Here is a 20,804-nt window from a genome sequence, read left to right as displayed (position 1 = left end):
CTGTCCTCTGCTTTGTGGGATGTTTGGGAACATTTCTGACCTCAACTCATTAGATGTCTCTAGCACTGTTAGTTTTGACAATCAGAAGACCTTGAAATGTGTCCCCTACGGGGCAAAATATCCTGCCTCTTCTCCCCGGTTGAGAATCACTGATCCAGAGCAACTAGCTACGTCTCTTCACGTTTTGAAAATCTGAAGAATGGTCCATAAATCTTAATTCACAGTCTAAAACCCAGTAAGCTTTTAAAACTGAAAAAGATTTTTCATTATTTCGTGGCAAGCTTACTGGGTAGCTAGAGCTGGCCTGAACTAATAGAATATTTTTAAGCCCTTTTATTGATATTTATCTTACTGAATGTCCATGTCCATATGTGTTGCTGCAGAAACATTGATGTGTTTAATTTCAGAATTCTACCTCGGAACCCTCTCGGAGTGGTAAATGCTGCTTTTCCAAAATCTAAATTCTAAGACATGTTCCACAATAAGGGGTTCCAGTAAAGATTATACTGTATTTGAAAAACAGATTTACTGTAGGCAATATTATATTGATTTAATTTTCCTGATTTTGACCTTTTGCTATTTTTACCATCCTTATGCTCTTTTCATATATTTTTCACAATAAAATAGAAAAAATGCTAGGATATGTATTTTGTGCCCAAAACAAAATAATACACTTAATTAAGCTAGTAACTGTTAGTTTAGTTTTTTTTTTCTTTCTTAGACTCTATTGATACTTGTTAGTTTTTATTATGTAGTTGATGGCCTATACTTTGTGTTACTTTAAACATTTGGTATCAGTTGATTTTTAACTACAGCTACTGAAGCCAGTCATCTTAACAGCTTAAATTATACAGACTAATTTAATTTGTAATTCTGTGTTATTGATGTAAACCTAAATCATTTTCCTTGTATTAGGTTGGCATTACCCTCTTCACTGTGTCACATAGAAAATCTCTTTGGAAACACCATGAGGTTTGTATTTCTTATATTGAATGGTATAGTGAGAGTTTGTTTTATTTTCATATATGAATTTAGGTGATTATGACTTTAGATTTCTTGGTATGTGTTCCATTATAGATATATAATTTAAAGGGAAAAGGTGATTCTAATTCATTGCTATAAAATAGCATTTTTATAAATATTATTGTAGTTGTCAATTTTGAGGGCTATAATATATATTAATATGGATAGTCTTTAGTTATATAGGAAAGGTATTAGAGAACCAGTTAATGATTCTCCAGTTTTATAAATCACTGTTACATAATACACTGTTACTGACTAAAATGTACATAATCTGATCACAACCTTTTCTTAACCATTCTCTATTGACCAAAAAGAAAGAGAGTCTTAAGAAGGATCAGATGGCAAAAAGTTTAGGGACACTTTTAGTAGACATCAGGACTACACGGAGGAAACTATAATGTCAGCTGGTTTATCATCACACACTATAATAAAATAATAAAACAGACTTCATTAAGTGGTCACTCTGATTTACACAGGTCCTACAGTGAGACTTACAGCGGTTCAGGCTCGCCGGCAGTGTCATAGTGCCATTCTCACCATGGCAGTTTTTTCCCTCGCCTAATGTCAAGTGATCAACCCCGAAGAATAAACCCAGCTTGGTTCTTTTTTTCTTCCTTTCCTTTCTTTTTTTCTTTCTTTCTCTCACTCTCTTTCTTCCTCCTTCCCTCTCTTTTTTCTTTCCTTCCTTCCTTCCTTCCCCCTTTCCTTCCTAAATGATACAGAAATTTCAGGTGAAAGAAAGGGTTTGAGAAAAATTGGAACATGATAAGGCTATCTTGTCCCATAAAATACACCTGATTGAGCTCCTGTTTTAAAAAAAAGCCAAATACTGGGCTAAGTGTTATGAGGGATACAGAGTACTGTCTTGCTTTCCGGAATATTATGGTCCAAACAATAGTGTCCAGATGGTTAAAGGAAGATCGTGGAATTTGAAGTCAGAATACCTGGGTTCAGGCAGCACCGTTTCTGACAGTGTTTCCTTTGTGTAATAGAGTTACTGGTCCTTGCCCAGCTGGCTCATAGTTTACCATGTGGATCAGACATAGCCTGTATGAAAGTTCTTAATAAACTTTAATGAAATTGTGTATAGCTGTTGACTTTTAAAGATAGTTTTATAATGGCGCATTATAATTTTCCCTTTTTTGTTAATTGACTAGAAAACTAACTGGATATCAAAGTAGTTTAAAATATATCCAAGCCTTTGTGTTTTCACAGAAGTTCATAAACATTACGACCATAGGACAGTGAAAGGACTTGGCTTTCCCCTTTCCTCTTCTCCTGGAGGTGTGGACAAGTAGCAAAGTAACCATCGGATCAGTGACCATGTGATGGAGGGGGTGACACAAAGAACTGCAGTGTTGAGTCCAAAATAGCTTAAAACAACAATATAGAAAACTGAGAAAAAGAAGATCTTTTTAGTAAACAGAAAACCACTAAATAAAACAGAAGGCTTTGTAGCTGCTATCCTAAGCATCTTTGTAAGATGGAATTATATGGGCTCTTTTCCTCCTTTGCCAAGTCAACAAATGAACAAAAAGCCTTAAGTCAGAGGTTCCGAACTGATCTGGGAAACCAGCTAAAGTAAATGTTTTAGAGGCTGTCCTGTCTGATAGGCTTGCACATATTGCAGCTGCACCTCTGTTGAGCAGATCCTTGGTTGTGGAGTGACAGAAGCCTTCTAATTAGTGGGATGCTTACAGATTTGGTCCCTTTAAAATAAATAAGGAAGTCTGGTGTTTTAGTTCTCATAATGGAAAGTGCTATATCCACTATGAGCAGAGGTATTTTGTGACTTTTTTTAAAAAGAGCAGACTTCGTCATTTAGTCTCTCCTTGGAAAATGGTTTGCATTTCTGAGTATAAACTTTTGAAAATTTTAGTGGCTTAAAATGATTGTTTCCAGTCATTTTCTTGTATGATAACCTCTACGTAAATTCCTGACTGAAAGAAGATTCTCAGTTATTGATTTCTTTCTCCCTTCTTTCCCATAGTACTACCTGCATATGGATGGCAGAGGCAATTATGAATTCAAACAGATAACAGAAGATACAGTTGAATTTGGCTCCTAGAATCTGGAGAAATGTATTGTACCAGCTTCAATGAAATAATTACAGAATACAATTAGAAATACAAAGTACATTGTAAAATAAAGTTGAGCTTGTTTTTTAAGACAAAGCAACAAATTAGGTACAAAATAATCGAGAACAAGTTATTGAAACATTTAATATTATATAGGATATTGCTAATTGTGTATATGTTGGTTTAATTATTAATATGTACTAAGAATGTCCTTATTCTTGTGGTTAAAAACCTGCCTAAATTAAATTGGGCTTAAATCAGTATAACCTGATTCATCCTGGGATGTAAACCATTTGAAGTCAGCTACTTTGACTTTTATGGCTCTATCTTTTCCTTCAATGAAGAACCCTATTTAAAACTGGGGTCATCACTTGTCCTGTTCTAACCAGAGTCTTGAGTTTCATTTTCTTGTGTCCCATGATAGCGGGAAACAAATCACAGTGTTTTATCAAAATGTGCATCTTGACATGATTGCATTTATGATGCTCTGGCAGATTCCGTTGGCTGCCGCAGTTATCCTCATTTCTGGCATATGTCATGGGGTACACTGGACTCCAGGAAAGCCATTTGAATTTTCTTTGCCTAAGTAATAAATATGCCCCTCACAATCTTCAGTATTGAATTGTTTTAGGGGTTCTTTGTGATGATGCAACGAAAGTACATGTGCAGTCTTGCTTTACAGGGGAAGGTTACTGTGTTTCCACCTAATCTGCTCAGTGATTGGGATACTAAGACACAAAGTCCTTACATGTCAAGCTCAAAGTCTTCTAAGATTTTTAGAATTTTTAATGAATTGAGTGGATTTGTGTATGTTAGAAGCCCATTCATTAGATGCATGGTGGTTACATGGTGTTAAACTCCAGATGAGCCATAAGAATGCACTACATGAAGTGAAGCACTGAGTATGCAATGTTATCACTGTCCTCGACCGTGATTGTATGTTTAAGAAATATGTTATACAATTATGCACGTGGGTGAATTATGTTTCCTGAGGCACTGGTTTATCTCTGTGAATCTTTAATAACTTTTTTATATTTGGGTTATTATATTGAACTCTGTCCTAAGAGAAATCAATTTTATCTCACCAAGCCACCATTAATGACTGTGTGTATTACTTGCACAGGGAGAACTGCAGTTGAGTCTTATCAATAAGCTAGATATGAAATCAGTTTTATCAAACTGGGATTCAGAAAGGGGCTTTTTATATTCTTGTTTTTGCATAACTGGTTTTGGTTTTTTTGCAGAATTAACTCTTAAGAATCACCAACTACCGAAGTAAAACTTGTACTGATTCCATAATACATAACATTCAGTTTTTACAACTTCTGTTTAGCAAACTTGTATACTTACTTATTTTCTGTTCAGATTAAAAAAGAATCAGATATCCTATACAATCTTTGCTCATTCTTTTTATTCTGGTACATAAATCCTAGATAGTTCAGAGTTCATACAGTCTTGACTTGAAAAATACAAAAATAAAAATTCAGAAGCCCTTTTTGGCACCCAGTGTCTCATTTTCAAAAAGTTTTGTCAAATGTGGCTTTATTGAAATGAATTCCTTTTTTAGAAAAGTCATGAAAAAACTTTAGGGATACTTCACAAATGCTGCCAAATAGTCAGGGGACCTTGAAAGATCATATCAGTCCTAGGGAAGATTTTATAACGTGGGGAAGTTTCAGATTATCAGATTTCTAAGTTACCCTAAACCTACTAAATAGAAGTATTTTCCTAACTGCCCAGTTATTCCTATTGCATTAAAAAAAAAAATGTTTCTCCTTGATTTTTTTCTTCCCTATAAATTAAAAATTGCCTCACCTCACATTTGAGGTGTGAAGAAGATCCCTTCCCTGGAGAATCACCATGTACATTAATTTGATAGTTCTAGGAAGGCTTACAGTAAAGGAATCCAGTGTTTCCAGGATGTGATTGACCATGGGACATCTTTTTCCACATAATTCCTGTTAGCATCATCCATAGACTGCAGTGGGAAATTAATGGCAGTTTAATCTGCAAATAGATGGGGAAACAGTGGAAACAGTGAAAGACTATTTTTTGAGGCTCCAAAATCACTACAGATGGTGACTGCAGCCATTAAATTAAAAGACGCTTACTTCTTGGAAGAAAAGTTACGACCAACCTAGACAGCATATTAAAAAGCAGAGACATTATTTTGTCAACAAAGGTCCGTCTAGTCAAAGCGATGGTTTTTCCAGTAGTCATGTATGGATGTGAGAGTTGGACTGTGAAGAAAGCTGAGCGCCGAAGAATTAATGCTTTTGAACTGTGATGTTGGAGAAGACTCTAGAGAGTCCCTTGGACTGCAAGGAGATCCAACCAGTCCATCCTAAAGGAAGTCAGTCCTGAATATTTATTGGAAGGACTAATGCTGAAACTCCCAATACTTTGACCACCTGATGCAAAGAGCTGACTCATTTGAAAAGACCCTGATGCTGGGAAAGATTGAAGGCAGGAGAAGGGGACAACAGAGGATGAGATGGTTGGATGGCATCACTGAATCAATGGACATGAGTTTGGTAAACTCCAGGAGTTGGTGATAGACAGGGAGGCCTGGCGTGCTGCAGTCCATGGGGTTGCAAAGAGTCAGACATGACTGAGCAACTGAACTAAACTAACTGAAGCTAAAGAAAAGGGCTTTCATCCATGAGCAACACTGCATATCAAGTTTATCACTTGGTTCTCGTAGCAAGCTTCTACTTTTATATGAGAAAACGGGGATGTAAACAACTAGCATTGTATGCTGTGCACTAACAAAATAGCATGTACCTGGGGTTCACCTCTATAGAGGAGGTAAAATTTTATCTCTACCCTCTTAGAGGTAAAATTCTTAAGCTGGGCCTAAGAATTAAGTTGGCATAAGACAGATTAACAGATTAAAAAACAGACACATTTATTTTAAGTTTTACGGGAGCCCTTATAAGAAAAGGAAGCCCCAAAGAAGTGACAAAACTAAAGCCAATGATGCTGCAAAGAGAGGTGACTGTGGAAAAGTGACTGTGGAAATGTAACTGTGGAGAGGTTAGAGGAAGGTAAGCATTATTTTAATAAGGTTTGTATAGAATTCTCAGCCTCAACATCCTGTCATTGATAAAAGTGTTATTTTACTTCTGGTGTAGGAAGGATATCTTGTCTATGGGGGTTTGACCTCCTGTTTTTAGGAAGAAAAGGGGGAAAGTCAGAGTGACCTCCCTGCACCAGCTGTTTTAAGTGCCTTTAACTCAAACTAGTCTTTATTGCAAAGTGGGTATTTTGGGATGACAATCGTGCCACCCTTCACCTCCACCCTACTTAATGATTAGCATTTGACTTAAAACTGCGGTGATGTTATAACATGTCATTTCCTTATATAATTTTTTAACTTTTAAATTTGATGTTTACCAGTACTAGACTTAGCAGTTACAAATATGGGGTCAACTGATGCCCCAAAGTTGAATAAAATCTCAGGTTTTGGTCCCCCCCCCCAAAAAAAAAAAAAAATTGATGTTTAAAACCATAATTTGCCTAAAAGCAGAATGAATTTTCTTCTCCTAATGGATGGACTTTAGCATTGTTAACTGTAGGAAACTTTACATTTTTCCCTACGTCAGTGATTTTTCCTTTGTGAAGAATTGAAATGCTCCTACCTATAAACATTGGAAGGACTGATGCTGAAGCTGAAACTCCAGTACTTTGGCCACCTCATGCGAAGAGTTGACTCATTGGAAAAGACCCTGATGCTGGGACGGATTGGGGGCAGGAGGAGAAGGGGATGACAGAGGGTGAGATGGTTGGATGGCATCACCGACTTGATGGACATGGGTTTGAGTAAACTCCGGGAGTTGGTGATGGACAGGGAGGCCTGGAGGGCTGCGATTCATGGAGTTGCAAAGAGTCAGACACGACTGAGCGACTGAACTGAACCTATAAACATGCATGTCACTTAATAAATTCTAGTACCAGAAATTAATAACAGTCCCTTCCCATCCCCTGAGGGCAACCATTTTTAACTTCTAATTGTTTTGTGGTGGTTTTATTTTTAAGATAGTGTGTTACATAACTGTTCCTTAATTTATCAGTTTTAGGCATTCCCTACTGCCTTATTCCTGTCACACCCACACATATAGTTAAATCATTTAAAAAAATTTGTAAACACTTTATTGCAATGTATTATGTAAACAGAAAAACCCATAAATCTTAGGTTCATTGAATTTTTAGAAAGTGTTCATGCTCATTACCATCCCCGCCCAGATCAAGAAATAGGACATTGTCACACTTCAAGGCCACCTTCATGTCTTTGTTTGATCATGACTGTAAAACCATTTTATTCAGACTTATAAATTTGGTTACCTGTTTTTGAACTTCATACGTAATTAAATACCCTTTGTGTGTGTTTTCATTCCCTCAACCTTGTGAAAATGACTGATACATTTTAGAAGTGGCAATAGTGCCTTCATTTTTATTTGCTGTATAATATTTAATTATACGAATAGATGACACTTCATTAATCTTACCATCAATGGGCATTGTGCTTTCTCTTTGGAGCTATTACAAATAGTTCCTATAAACCTTATGCATATCTTTTGGTGCACACATGTATTCATTTTTGGAATGTAATGTATTCAACTTTGGTACGTACACCACCACCAAACTGTTCACTGAAGTGCCATTTTGACACTCCCACTGTAAGTGTATGAGAATCTCAGTTTTCCCAGTCCTTGGTATTATGAATGTTTTCTTTTTCTCTTTTATTTACGTATTTTTAGCCATCAACAGTAAATCATCGTGGTTTCATTTTGCATTTTCCTGACCAGTAACAAGATTGAACTCATTTCATGTTTCCATTTGGATAGCCTCCTTTTTGAAGGGGCCATTTAAATCTTTGGGCCTCCTTTTATGAATTGTGCTATTGATGTTAGAGATTTCTATATATTCTGAACATGAGTCCTTTAGTAGATGAATGTTTAAATATCAAAGTAGACTCTTAAAATTTGCCAGATCTACATGTTTATTGTTTATTTGACAACTATACTATAAGATAGTTATAATGATCCCTAGAAAGGTAAGTTAAGACTCATAGCACAAAGTAAATTACTGGACTTACATAAAAAGTAAATGGCAGACCAACAATTTGAGTCCTAAATTGTCTGATTACAAAACCTAGACCAGTTGGTCCTTCTTATCTATTTTATATATAGTAGTGTGTATATGTTAATCCCAAATTCCTGATTTATTCCTCTCCCCCCAACCTGACCTTTTTGGAAACCATAAGTTTGTCTTCTATGTGTGTGAGTCTGTCTAAGTTTTGTAAATAAATTTATTTGTATCATTTTTTTTAGATTTCACATATTAATGATATATATTTGTGTTTCTCTGACTTACTTCACTTAGTATGATAATCTCTGTGTTGTAACAAATGGTGTTATTTCATTCTTTATGTCTGAGTAATATTCCACTGTGTATATGTACTACGTTTTATTTATCCTTTCATCTGTCCATGCGTGTGTAGGTTGCTCCCCTGTCTTGGCTGTTGTAAATAATGCTGCAGTGAACATTGAGGTGCATGCATATTTTCAAGTTATGGTATGTCTTCTTTAGAAAAATGTCTGTTTGGATCTTCTGCCCATTTTTTGGATTGAGTTGTTTGTTTTGATACTGAGCTGCATGAACTGTTGGTATATTTTGGAGATTAATCCCTTGTTGGTCACATTGCTTGCACATATTTTCTCCCATTCTATACTTTATCTTTTCATTTTGTTTGCGGTTTCCTTTGCTTTGTTAAAACTTTTAAGTTGAATTAGGATCCATTTGTTTATGTTTGTTTTTATTTTCATTACTCTTAGAAGTGGATCCAAAAAGATATTTCTGTGATTTATGTCAGAGTGTCCTGCCTGTGTTTCCTCTTTATAGTATCCAGTCTTACATTTTGGTCTTTAATCCATTCTGAGTTTATTTTTGTATATGGGGTTAGAGAATGTTCTAATTTCATTCTTTTACATACAGTTGTCCAGTTTTTCCAGTACCACGTATTGAAGAGACTATCTTTTCTCCACTGTACATTCCTGCCTCCTTTGTTTTAGATTAACTAACCATAGGTGCTTAGATTTATGATTGTTTTAAGTTGCTAGTCTCTTAATTTCAAAGGCATTTCCAGTATCCTGCATTTGTAATCTCCTCACAGTTATTAGTTTTGATATCATACTTGTGTGTGGACCATCCCAGCTTTTACTGTATGTTTGCCTTTACTAATGAGCTTTCCCATTCATAATTTTCTTGTTTGTAGCTGTGGTCTTTTCTTTTCTACTTGGAAAAGTTCTTTTAGCATTTGTTGAGAACCTGGTTTGGTGGTGCTGAATTCTCTTAGATGTTTCCTGTTTGTAAAGCTTTCAATTTCTCTGTTGAATCTAAATGAGAACCTTGCTGGGTAGAGTATTCTTGGTTGTAGGTTTTCTCCTTTTGTCACTATAAAAAATATTGTGCCACTTACTGGTAGCCTGCAGAGTTTCTGCTGCAAAATCAGTTGATAACCTTATGGGGATTCCCTTATATATTATTTGCTGCTTTTAATGTTTTTTCTTTAATTTTTGTTGTTTAATTTCTTTAATGTTGTCTTTAATTTTTGTCAAGTTGATTATCATGTGTCTCGGCATGTTCTTTTTTGGATTTATCCTGTATGGGGCTCTCTGTGCTTCTTGGACTTGGGTGGCTGTTTCCTTTCTCATGCTAGGGAAGTTTTCAGCTACTATTTCTTCGGGTATTTTTTTCAGGCTCTTTCTCTCTTCTCTTTTGGGACCTCTATAATGTCAGTGTTGGTGCATTTCATTGTGTCCCAGAGGTCACTTAAACTGTCCTCATTTATTTTCATTCTGTTTTCTTTATTCTGTTCCACAGCAGTAATTTCCATCGTTCTGTCTTCCAGCTCACTTATCCATTCTTCTGCCTCATTTATTCTATTGATTCCTTTTTGTATATTTTCATTTCAGTTATTGTATTGTTCAACGTTCTTTATATCTTATAGCTCTTTGTTAAGCATTTCTTCTGTCTTCTCAGTCTGTGACCCCATTCTTTCTCCAAAATCTTGGATCATCTTTATGCTCATTTCTCAGTTCTTTTTCAGGTAACTACTTATCTCTGCTTCACTTAGTTATTCTTCTGGGGTTTTCTCTTGTTCCTTCATCTGGAACATATTCCTTTGCTGTCTCATTTTGTCTTACTTTCTGTGTGTGTGACCTCTGATCCTTGGAATGCAGAGTGGTAGGTCCTTTTGCTTCTGGTGTCTGCCTCTTGGTGGGTGAGGCTGATCTAGAAACTTGTGTAGGCTTCTTAGTAGGAAGGACTAGTGCCTGCCCACTGGTGGGTGGAGCAGAGTCTTGTCTGTCTCTCTAGTGGGCAATGCTGTGTCAACAGGTGTGTTTGCAGGTGGCTGTGGACTCAGGAAGACTTTAGGCAGCTTATCCCCTGTTGGGTGGGGCTGTATTCTCACGGTATTTCTTGTTTGCCTGAGGCATCCCAGCACTAGAGCCTACAGGCTGTTGGGGGTACTTCCGCCACTAGTGTCCTTGTCCCCACAATGAGCCATGGCTGCACCCTGCCCCTACATCTCCCAGAGTCCCTCCAAGACCATTAGGTGGTTCTGACCCAGGCTCCTAGGAAGTCACTGCTTTCCCCTTGGGTCCCATGCACATGAGTTTGTGTGTACCCTCCAAGAGTGGATTTTCTGTTTCCCCTCGTCTTGTAAAGTTCCCTTGATCAAGCCCCACTGACCTTCAAAACCAGATGCTCTGAGGGCTCCTCTACCTGATGCCAGTCCCCCAGCCTGGGGAGCCTGATGGGGGCTCAGAATTCTAACTCCTGTGAGAGAACCTCTGTGATACAATTATTTTCCAGTTTGTGGGTCACCCACCTGGAAGATATGGGATTTGATTATATCACAGATCTCTCCTACTCTCTCATTGTGGCTGCTTCTTTGTCTTTGGATGTAAAATATCTTTTTTTGGTAGATTCCAATCTTTTTTGTCAGTGGTTCTTCAGCAGATAGTTGTGATTTTGGTGTTCTCGTGAGAGGAGGTGAGCTCAAATCCTTCTACTCCATCATCTTGTCTCAGAACCCAAAGTATACTTTTAAGACAATGAGCATTTCTAAACATTAAAAAGGACATTTCATAATGATAAAGGCTTCATCAATCAATAACAAAACAAAACCCCACATAAATATTGAACACAGCTAACCACATTGACCTAATTAACATGTGCACCCAGCAACTGCAAAATTCCTGAACATGATAGATTCCTCTGTTTATTTAAGACTTTTTCAATTCCTGTGAACTCCTTATTGCCAAATTCAGACTTAAATTGAAGAAAGTAGGGAAAACCACTAGACCATTCAGATATGACCTAAATCAAGTCCCTTATGATTACACAGTAGAAGTGACAAATAGATTAAAAGGATTAAAGAACTATGGACAGAGATTTATAACATTGTACAGGAGGCTGTGATCAAAACCATCCTGAAGAGAAAGAAGTACAAAAAGGCAAAAATTTGGTTGTCTGAGGAGAAATAGCTGAGAAAAGAAGAGAAGCAAATGCAAAGGAGAAAAGGAAAGATATATCCATCTGAATGCAGAATTCCAAAAAATAGCAAGGAGAGATAAGAAAGCCTTCCTCAGTGATCAATACAAAGAAATAAAGGAAAACAATAGAATGGGAAAGACTAGTGATCTCTTCAAGAAAATTAGTGATACCAAGGGAACATCTGATGCAAAAATGGGTACAAATGGGTACAATAAAAGACAGGAACAGGTGTACCTAACAGAAACAGAAGATATTAAGAAGAGGTGGCAAGAATACACAGAAGAACTATACAAAAAAGATCTTAGTGACCCAGATAACCATGATGGTGTGATCACTCACCTAAAGCCAGACATCCTGGAGTGTGAGGTCAAGTGGGCCTTAGGAAGCATCACTACAAAGCTGGTGGAGGTGATGGAATTCCAGTTGAGCTATTTCAAGTCCTAAAAGATGTTGCTGTGAAAGTGCTGAACTTAATATGCCAGCAAATTTGGAAAACTCAGCAGCAGCTGCAGGACTGGAAAAGGTCAGTTTTCATTCCCTTCCCAAAGAAAAGCAATGCCAAACAATGTTCAAACTACTACATAATTGCACTCATCTCACATGCTATCAAAGGAATGTTCAAAATTCTCCAAGCTAGGCTTCAGTCGTATGTGAATTGAGAACTTACAGATGTTCAAGATGGATTTAGAAAAGACAGAGAAACCAGAGATCAAATTGCCAACATCCGTTGGATCATAGAAAACGCAAGAGAATTCCAGAAAAATATCTACTTCTGCTTTATTGAGTACTCCAAAACTTTTGACTGTGTGGATCACAACAGACTGTGGAAAATTCTTAAAGAGATGGGGACCACCTGACCTGCCTCCTGAGAAATCTGTACGCAGGTCAAGAAGCAACAGTTAGAACTGGGCATATAACAAAAAGCTGGTTCCAAATTGGGAAAGGAGTATGTCAAGGCTGTATATTGTCACCCTGCTTCTTTAACTTATATGCAGAGTACATCATACAAAATGCCGAGCTGGATGAAGCACAAGCTGGAATCAATATTGCCAGGAGAAATATCAATAATCTCAGATATGGAGATGACACCACCCTTATGGCAGAAAATGAAGAGGAACTAAAGAGCCTCTTGATGAAAGTGAAAGAAGAGAGTGAAAGCTGGCTTAAAACTGAACATTCAAAAAATGAAGATCATGGCATCCTCCCATCACTTCATGGCAAATAGATGGGGAAACAATGAAAACAATGACAGACTTATTTTCTTGGGTTCCAAAATCACTGCAGATGGTGACTGCAGCCATGAAATTAAAAGACGCTCCTTGGAAGGAAAGCTAGACAGCATATTAAAAAAGCTAGACAACCTAGACAGCATATTAAAAAGCAGAGCTATTACTTTTCCAACAAAGTTTTGTTTAGTCAAAGGTAGATTTTTCTAATAGTTGTGTATGGATGAGAGAGTTGGACTATTTGGAAAGCTGAGAGCCAAAGAATTGATGCTTTTGAACTGTGGTGTTGGAGAAGACTCTTGAGAGTCCCTTGGACAGCAAGAAGATCCAACCAATCAATCCTAGAGGAAATCAGTCCTGAATATTCATTGGAAGGACTGATGCTGAAGCTGGAGCTCCAGTACTTTGGCCACGTGATGCAAAGAGCTGACTCATTTGAAAAGACCCTGATGCTGGGAAAGATTGATGGCAGGAGGAGAAGAGGATGACAGAAGTTGAGATGGTTGGATGGCATCACTGACTCGATGGATGTGAGTTTGGGCAAGCTCCAGGAGTTGGTGATGGACAGAGAAGCCTGGCATGCTGCAGTCCATGGGGTCTCAGAGTCGGACACAACTGAACTGAACTGAATGTTTTGTTTTTTTCTGTGTAGAGGTATTACATATCTTCATTAGCTTTATTGCTAGGCATTTGATGTTTGTTGATCCTGTTTTATTTTCTGATTCTTGTATCTGTCTTATTTCCTAATTGTTAATTTTTATAAATGTCCCTTTGTGACAGATAGTGTCTTCCAAGGATGGTCCCACCCCACATGTTCTTTGCAGTGTGGGATCAACATACTGCATCGGGAAGTAAGGTCTCTGTTCCCTTCCCTTGTGCCTGTAAACCTTTGTAACTTCTGGTGGTAAGTTCGGGGGCTTGGCAGTTGATCAAGGAGATAAGATCATGGGAGGCAGTAACACATAAACTTTATTTGGGCAGCACTTGGACAGAATTGCATGAGAGAGGAAGTCCTTCAGCATATGAAAACTGACAGAACTAAGAAAAAATTAGTTCCAGAGATGGTAAGGCAGTAGGACAAGGGGGTTCCCAGGGGGATCGTGGAAATCAGAGAAGGGTTCACATGTCTGGGTGATGTCCCTCAGCAGCAATGGCTCTGGGACAGCAGTGGTTTGAGGTCTTACAGGATTATCTTCTCTATGGTCAGCAGATGTTCAATACAGTTTCATGGAATATGTAAAGTAGGTAGGCTCTGATCGGCTAAAACTATGGCTTGGGACTATATTTAAAGCAGTCGATGTGTGAGGGGTTGACTTTGTCACACGTGGGCTTTTAGCTAATCATCCTAACTTCCTGTGAAGAAATAAGCAACACAGGAGCCCTTATAGGTGATTACTGAAGAGCTGTCTCTGGCTCATTTATAGAATACTTCTGCAATTGATAGAATATAGCAGAAGTTCCAGTTAAGTCATTTAAAATTAATGATCAGTGTTTGTTTTCGCTTTTTTCCAGTGTTTTTCTCTAATGAGTCTGTAATACTGTTTACTGCAGAACCAAGCAGAAAACTGTGTCCCTTTCTTACTGTCTTTTCCCTCTAGTTTCTGATTGCCTTCCTTTAAAAAAAGAAATTTGCCCCATCTGCCGTAATTGTCAGATAACAACCTTCAATTATTCCCAGCTGTGCCACCGTGTCAGTGTTCTATTACTTGCCAGAGAGAGTCCTCCTGGGTCCTCTGTCCCTCTTCACTGTGGTTCTGCAGGCCCACCGAGCTATCAGCCTGACACTGAGCTCTCTTGCGTTGCATCCGGCGTCTTCCTCTGTTTGGGATTTACTCACTTGTTTAGTGGAACATGTCCTACAGCAGCATCCTGGGAAAGAAAATATGGAAGGAAAATTCTGTGAAGTCCCTTATGTCTGAAAATATCCTTGTTCTGTTATATTTGGTGGGAAGTTCAGCTATAATATTTGAATTTAAGCTTAAGATCATTTTCCCCTAAATATTTTTTATAGTCACTGTCCTTCTATTTATAGTCACTGAATATAGTCTCAAGAATATCCTCTACCATATCTGGCAAGTCGGAGTGTCTGAGCCTCTTGAGAGTTCTATGAAGGCAAATTAATTTTCCTTTCCTCCTTCCCTTCTCTGCACACAGTAGGGTATGACTCCGCTTTCTGTGTAGAAGCTTTTTCTATGCCTCAGTGCATTGTTAACTGAGTCCATTAATTTCCTCTCTCTTTTTTTCTTTGTCCCTATAGATTATAACCTTTTAATATTACTTAGTATCATGGTAGTGGGGTCTTGGGAAGGAGAAGACAAGCATGTTTAATCTTTGTAAGTCCATAAAGACTTTTAAAAGTCAATATTTTCATTTTTTCCCACAAAAGTTTGCTTATTTTAGCAATGAAGAGGATAATACATTTAAGAAAACTCAAAAGGAAAAATTGGGCCATGATTCTGAGGTTTTCTTTAGAGTATCATATTTCCAGTGATTATGTAGAGCAGACCCAAGATGTATAATTTTTTTAGAATGTTCTGCTGACTCAGGTAAAGCTCTTTTTGCTAGTTCTTAGAATGGAAGAGCAAGCTCTGTGATCTGGTCATTCTGGTTCTCTGAAAGTGCTTCTTAAAGTATTAATAATCATCCTAAATTAAAAAAAATAGAGCTAGTACTTTCTAAAACTTTTTAAAAAGATATTTTTATTTTTGAATTGATAAAGGTCTCTTTGTTGTTTTAGATAATAGTCTTCTAATTAGAGATTGTGTGGGGAAATGAGGAAGCTCTGTTGCAGCTAAGTAACTAAGAATTGACCACACCCTGTAATGATGCTCTTCTACAGGGGAGGAAACTCCTAATCAGTGCTACTTCTGCACCTGCTCGGTTGAAGAAAATCTCTTCTGTGTACTGCATGACAATTATTTACCATTGTATCTGTCTCCCATGTCAAACTATGAAGTCCTAGAGGACAGAGGCTGTGTATTCTTCTTTCATTTTTATTGGAGTATAGTTGCTTTACAATATTGTGTTAGTTTTTGCTATACAGCAAAGTGAATCTGTTATATCCTCTAGAAAGATAAATTTTAAACATATAAATTAATTGGCCCAACTCTTAATTTAGCCAAAGATATTTGGCCAAATGGCTTTGACTTTGGGGTGCTGAAGGCAATATAAAACTACACATTTTGTCAAACACGCATTTATTTTTGGCATTTTTCCTATGTTCAAGATACTGTTTGTGATCAAGCCTTCCCTCTTCTTGGAACCCTTCTCAGGCTTCCTTCTCTCCTTTTCCTCCATCCACTTGGTTAACTCTGTCCTTCAACTGATATTTTTAGATAGCCCTTCCAAGTCCAAGTTAGAGGGCTCCACCTGAGTTCCCCACAGCACCCTAGACTTCTCTTATAATGTTTATGTTCGGTTGTCATTACTTGTTTGTCATTTTACCCCACAAATACATGAGCTCCACAAGAGCTGAGATTGTACCATTTATATTTTATCAAAGAGTAGGTGCTTAATATTAGAACGCAGGAGATGCAAGAGATGTGCGTTTGATCCTGGGTCAGGAAGATCCCCTGGAAAAGTAAATGGCAACGCACTCCAGTATTCTTGCTTGGAAAATCCCATGGACAGAGGTTCCTGGTGGGCTACAGTCCATGGGGCTGCAAAAGAGTCAAACATGACTGAGTACACACAGTATTAGAATAAATGAATGAATTCAAATCCATAAGCATGGTTCTTGCCAGAAAAAATTACCATATAGAAAGGGGCCATGACAAGTAAATATCTATTCTATACAACATTAAGCGTGGGAAGAAAGAATTGTGAGAGTGTGGGAAGGAGGTAGGAAGAGTATACCAGGCATCTGGGAGAGAAAGGCACCTGAGTGAGACCAGGAGTTATTATTCACAGTCTTGGAGGTTGGGTAGGCAGAAACAGGGCACATGAGTCCGAGAAATCAAGGCAGGAAAGTTTTTGGTGTTAAGAAACTTGTGAATTAAAGCAGAGGTCCTCAAAATACTATCCTAGTGAAATGTGTAGTATTTGAATATGATCGTGTCTCTGCTTTTAGTTTTGGCATGTATTAATAACTTGCTGATATTTAAGGTTACTAAACGGCATCTTCCTGTCAGGGCCGTGCACTTCTATCCATTGCTGAAGTGTCTCTCTCCCTTCTCCACCTTCCTTCCCCTACCCTGCCTTTGTGAAATCAGAAGAGTGGGCTAAATGATTGGGGAAAGCACAGAGCGCAGAGCTTCCCAGACTTTCATGTGCCTACAAAGTGCCTGGAAAACGCAGATTCTGGTAGGATGGGGGTAGGATTCGAAAATTTCTATCTCTACCTCTCAAACGATGTCCCAAGAGCACACTTTTAAGTGTTGAAAGCAGATTCTGAACTGGAGTTCTCTAGCTTTGGACTAAAGAGACCATCACAGGTAGACTTGTAGCACCTCGGAGTAGGTTCTCTGGTCCGGTGATTCTGACCACTCCAACCCCCATGTTCCTTCATTCTTAATCATTTATAGGTGTTCTGGGTTTTATTTACTATCTATGTGTGAAAGTTGCTCAGTCGTATCCGATTCTTTGCGATCCCATGGTCTATACAGTCCATGGAATTCTCCAGGCCAGAATACTGGAGTGGGTAGCTGTCCCCTTCTCCAGGGGATCTTCCCATCGTAGGGACTGAACCCACGTCTCCCACATTGCAGGCAGACACACTTGACCAGCTTAGTCACCAGGGAAGCCCAGTTCATGCATTCTGGTCAAGTTGCATTCCTTCTCAGGAACCGAAGATGGCGCCACAATCTTGGTCTTAAAGGGTACTTCCCACCCTTTATGCAACTGTTATGCAAACGAAAAGCGTCTTCCTGCCCCTCTGAAAGTTTCTTGTTCTCTGACCTTAAGAACTTAGAGAAGACATGTTGCTTCGTAGATGGAGCATATTTTTCCAGTGATTTTTGAAATTCAGGCTGCATTATGACAAAAACCTTTCTTAAGGCTTTTTTAGAACCCTGTTTTAAATGTTTGCTGGGTTTTGTGTGTTCAAGGTGAATTGCAATTTCTGTTACAGAACTCCTGGATTGTTATAAAGTATTTTCATTTCTGCCAGAGGTAATTATCTTTCAGTTGGTAATTATATGTGCTGTATCTAATAACACATAATCATGGAATTTAAGCTAAAAAGTATTGAACTTTCAAACAATTAGCTCACTTGACAAAAGAGAGAATAGGCTTCCCAATTTTGCTTAAGTTCTCCTGAGTTTCAGCACCTTGCTACAGGAAAAGTCCTAACAGACCATGTATGATAGACCTTCCAGTGCAGCAGCTGCAGGCTGAGGATTTATCTAGGCCCTATGTATTCTTCCTTTGACTTAGGCTTCACAGCAGGCTGAGTTCTGACCTCTCTCAGGGCTCAGAAATGTCCCGTTTGAGAATGGAACTATTCCTAGTCTCTCATGGCAGTAAATTAGAGATTAAGTCAATGGTTCTGAAATTTTACTGGGCATTAGACCACTTGAAAGACTTCTTGTTAAAATATAGGCTTCTAAATCAGTAAGTCTGAGGTCAGGGTTATGAATTTACTCCTCTAACAAGTTCTCAAGTGATGCTCATTCTTATTCCATCACCTGCGATATGGGACCACACTTCGAGGACCATTGGATTAAGCTAACATTGTGGCTAACACATTTCTTCATTATGTTCAGCAAGAGAGAGAGCATCCCAACATTCCCAGAAAGCACCCCGAGAGTCACCGTTCCTAGACCAGGTTAGCACATGTGCCAATTTCTGTAGCCACGAGGAAGGAATGTGCTGAATGGCAAAGCCAGAATCACCTCTGTCCGCAGCTGAAAAGCAGGGGTGTGGGAAAGAACTAGAGTCCACTGAACGCGTGTGGTATGAATGAAAGTCACACTGTAACTGTCGATGCTTCTCAGGTAACTACTGGAGAAAAATCACACATGCTAAATATACACATCTTAGAATAGATGAAAACTGCATTTGGAAATGTGTTTATTTACTATGTGGTTGAATTTTTTCCTTTGTTTATTTGAGAAAAGTCCTTAGGTTATTGGCTGTCAACTGTAACTAAGGTAAAATATCTTTGAATTTCACAAATATTAGTCTTTTATATGTAAGTCAAACTTGGTTAATGATTTAAGATCGTAAAAACCTGTCTTCAAAGCACGAATGTTTAGTTTACTAGCAGTTAGCTTTTTAGGACAAATTAAAAGACGCTTACACCTTGGAAGGAAAGTTATGACCAACCTAGATAGTATATTAAAAAACAGAGACATTACTTTGCCAACAAAGGTCCGTCTAGTCAAGGCTATGGTTTTTCCAGTGGTCATGTATGGATGTGAGAGTTGGACTGTGAAGAAAGCTGAGCGCCAAAAAGTTGTGGTGTTGGAGAAGACTCTAGAGAGTCCCTTGGACTGTAAGGAGATCCAACCAGTCCATCCTAAAGGAGATCAGTCCTGGATGTTCATTGGAAGGACTGATGCTGAAGCTGAAACTCCAATACTTTGGCTACCTGATGCGAACAACTGACTCATTGGAAAAGACCCTAATGCTGGGAGGGATTGGGGGCAGGAGGAGAAGGGGACGACAGAGGATGAGATGACTGGATGGCATCACCGACTCGATGGACATGAGTTTGAGTGAACTCCCAGAGTTGGTGATGGACAGGGAGGACTGGCGTGCTGCGATTCATGGGGTTGCAAAGAGTCGGACACAACTGAGTGACTGAACTGAACTGAAGGGGCCAGAATAAATAACGAAGTATGATTTGGCCCACTGGAGGGCAGCAGATCCTGGAGAACAGTCAACAGTTTATTTTTCTGCCCCAGCACTAACTACGATGTTGGTGTTCGGAGTAGCTCTTTAGTCTCAGCAATAAGGACCGGTGTGGAAACCTGAGTCGTGGTTAGAATTTGCAGTGTTGAAGCTTCCCAGTCATTGCACTGTAGCCTTGTTTGGATCTATAATGAATTCCTTCCCTGTGAACAGCCAGACACCTCATTCCTACCGAGACTAGCTTTCAGTCTACCAGTACTTTCTTTAGTGGGACCATTCACATTCCTTAGATTATGAGGCCACGGGATTGCAAAACGCGGTGCTAATTCCTGGCAGGGAGAGAGCAGCCAGATGCCGTCTCTGGGAGCTTGTTCTACCTCGTGCGCTAAGCTCTTTGTCCCAGTTAGCCCCATGGGAGCAGGAATTCAAGATAACAGCCAGCGCACACTTCTTTCGGGATGTGCCCCCATGCCAACCTCTCTGCTGCAAATGCACACCCTCCTTCTCTGGTGTGAATGCCCCTCCAGCACTGACCCAGACTGACTACGGCAAACAACCCAACCAAACCAGCCCAGTGAACCAACCACTGGCCTGCTTCCCTTCATTTCTCCAAAATATCTACCTTGTTTTCCCCTTTCTTTCAGGCTGCCATCTTTAAGAAGACGTGAAAGGTTTGTTTGGCCTGTGCTTCCTTAGAATATGGTGTCATATCGAGCATTTCATGTTTAGAATTTTACTGACAATGCTTAAGAGTTCTTTAGAGCAAAGGGACAAAATGCACTTAAAATTTGTGAATAGGTGGGCAGTGAGCTGTTTGCTGAGGGTCTCCTCTGTGGGGCCATGTGCAGGCGGGGGTGCCCTCCGAGACCTTCCCTAGGCAGCACTACACCCACCCCCCAGCAGGAAGCAAAGAGGCTGTGGCTCAACGGGGTGCCAGGAGTCTCATTTTCATCTCTACTTAGAATCCTCTGTCAATACAGTTGTGAGATCAGGACCAGTGTGTTAGATTTATTTGCATTTGAATGGAGGACTCACTTTCTATATTCCAGACAGAGGTAGTGAAGTCAATTCGACACAGCTGTGTCTAACAGCCCTTTGGAAAGGCCACCGTCAAGGAGCA

The 20,804-nt window shown here is 38.9% G+C and overlaps 1 protein-coding gene across 1 annotated transcript in view; it reads left to right on the top strand.

Moving 5' to 3' along the window:
* Window positions 1–4,495, top strand: part of ABCD3 (ATP binding cassette subfamily D member 3) — a 78,622-nt gene extending 74,127 nt beyond the window's left edge. The window contains exons 22-23 of the mRNA XM_065908414.1: window positions 916–972; window positions 3,014–4,495. Of these exons, the coding sequence (XP_065764486.1) occupies window positions 916–972; window positions 3,014–3,091 (135 nt within the window). The 3' untranslated portion in view covers window positions 3,092–4,495. The remainder of the gene's footprint in view (window positions 1–915; window positions 973–3,013) is intronic.
* The last annotated feature ends 16,309 nt before the right edge of the window (window positions 4,496–20,804 follow it).

Source organism: Muntiacus reevesi, chromosome 1 (genome assembly GCF_963930625.1).
Source record: "Muntiacus reevesi chromosome 1, mMunRee1.1, whole genome shotgun sequence".
Taxonomy (NCBI): Eukaryota; Metazoa; Chordata; class Mammalia; order Artiodactyla; family Cervidae; genus Muntiacus; species Muntiacus reevesi.
This window is presented reverse-complemented; position numbering and strand designations above follow the sequence as displayed.